Source organism: Ananas comosus, linkage group 17 (assembly GCF_001540865.1).
Source record: "Ananas comosus cultivar F153 linkage group 17, ASM154086v1, whole genome shotgun sequence".
Lineage (NCBI taxonomy): Eukaryota > Viridiplantae > Streptophyta > Magnoliopsida > Poales > Bromeliaceae > Ananas > Ananas comosus.
The window spans coordinates 4,054,758-4,056,490 of record NC_033637.1 but is presented as its reverse complement, the minus strand read 5'-3'; the positions used below and the strand labels follow the sequence as shown (position 1 = coordinate 4,056,490).

The 1,733-nt window shown below is 40.2% G+C and overlaps 1 protein-coding gene across 1 annotated transcript; it reads right to left on the bottom strand.

Annotated features, from left to right (window-relative positions):
• LOC109723073 (60S ribosomal protein L26-1-like) lies at positions 1 to 714 on the bottom strand. The gene has a single exon (XM_020251287.1). The coding sequence runs from the start codon at positions 571 to 573 to the stop codon at positions 109 to 111; it is 465 nt and encodes a 154-aa protein (XP_020106876.1). The 5' UTR covers positions 574 to 714; the 3' UTR covers positions 1 to 108.

The window sequence follows — 1,733 nt, the reverse complement described above, 5'->3', positions numbered from 1 at the left end:
TTCAACAAACGCAATTTCATCATCAAGGAAAAAAGAAGAAGAAGAAGAAGAAGAAGAAGAGGAGGGGAAAAAGGGGAAGAGGACCCTAGACCGTAATAGAGGAGGGGATCAGTCGACCTCCTGGAGGGATGGTGCGGCGGCGGCGGCGGCGGCGGCGACGTCGTCGGCTGTGAACTTGGACTTGGCCTTGTCGGCGGCGCGGCCGCGGGACTTGCGGTCGAGGAGGGCCTTGCGGTCCTTGTCGAGCTTGAGCTTGGTGAGGACGACCTTGGAGGGGACGATGCCGACGTTGACGGTGGAGCCGTTGACCTTCTCGCGGGTGATGCGCTCGACATGGACGACCCACCTGCGGCGGTAGACCTGGACGACCTTGCCCTCGCGGCCCTTGAAGGTGCCCCGCACCACCTGCACCTCGTCGTCCTTCCGCACCGGCATCGACCGCACGCCGTACTTGCTCCGCAGCTCCGACGACAGCGGCGCGCTCATCAGCACCCGACGCACGCTCGACGCCGCCGAGAAGTGCGCCTTCCGGCACTTCCGCCGCGAGCTCGACACGCGCGGGTTGTACTTCATCGCGCCGCCGCCGCCCGATCTGTCTCTCTCTCTTCTCTCTTCTTCTTCTTCGCCTGCCTCGCCTACCTACCTACTTTAATTAGGGTTAGGGTTTGGGCGGGTTTGGGCACGGCGGCGGCGGAGAAAGAAGACGAAATGTACTTAAAGGGCTGGAATGGAGCTAGGGCTTTTCGGGATCGCCGGGTCGAAAAAACGGATCGAACGGTTTCCGGAGAGTACGGCATCCGAACCCGAATTTCGCCCCCTCCGCCTCTTTTTTTTTTTTTTTTTTTTTTTGCTAAATTACAGTATATACCTATTTTTTCACACTCTCTTCCTAACTTTTGATAATTTATATTTTATTTCTTAAAATTTTAAAAATATTTTCAAGAGGCACAAAATTAATATAGAGAATAAAATAACCAAATTATCCTTATCTTTTTATAATCAAAAAATAATTTTTTTAATATATTTCTGCTATTTTGAAGGATTTTTTTGGTATAAATTATAAAAAATTGATGGAATAGTCATAGAACTCAGACAAAAAGAGGGATAAATATAATTTTTTAATTAAAATATATAGATTATTTTATTCTCTTAATTATTATATTAAATAATTTTTTAAAAAATTAATTTAAATAAAAATAATGCAAATTAGTTTATCTGTTATTTAAATTTTTGTAAGAACTTGTTAGTAATTTAAATTATTTTATAAAGACATACGTGAAGGAAAAAAATTATAAAAAAAATTATATAAATTAAAAAGCTTGAGTCTTTACACATTTTTTACTTATAAATTTTATTAAATTCATTAGCAATTTCGCCGGATATAATAATTTTAATTATTTTTGGTCATTTTAATTTAACTAAATATAAAAATAAAAATAAAAATGAAATTAGAAGTTGATTTGTCCTCAATTGAAAAATTTATAGTTGAGGAGTACCTATAATACTAGTGAAGATGTTTTGGTTCAACAAGCCAATCTAAATCCTCAATTTTTTCCATCCAACGGTCCTAAATTTGCTGCAATAAGAGGATTACCATATTTCAAAGTGGCATCATCTTTTTAATATTTGTTGAACAGAAGCAAACAACAATACTATTATGAAAACATCTTATACTACGAGTGTAAAATTTACACCTGCATATAGTTTGTGGAAAGCATTCCTTGAGACAAATA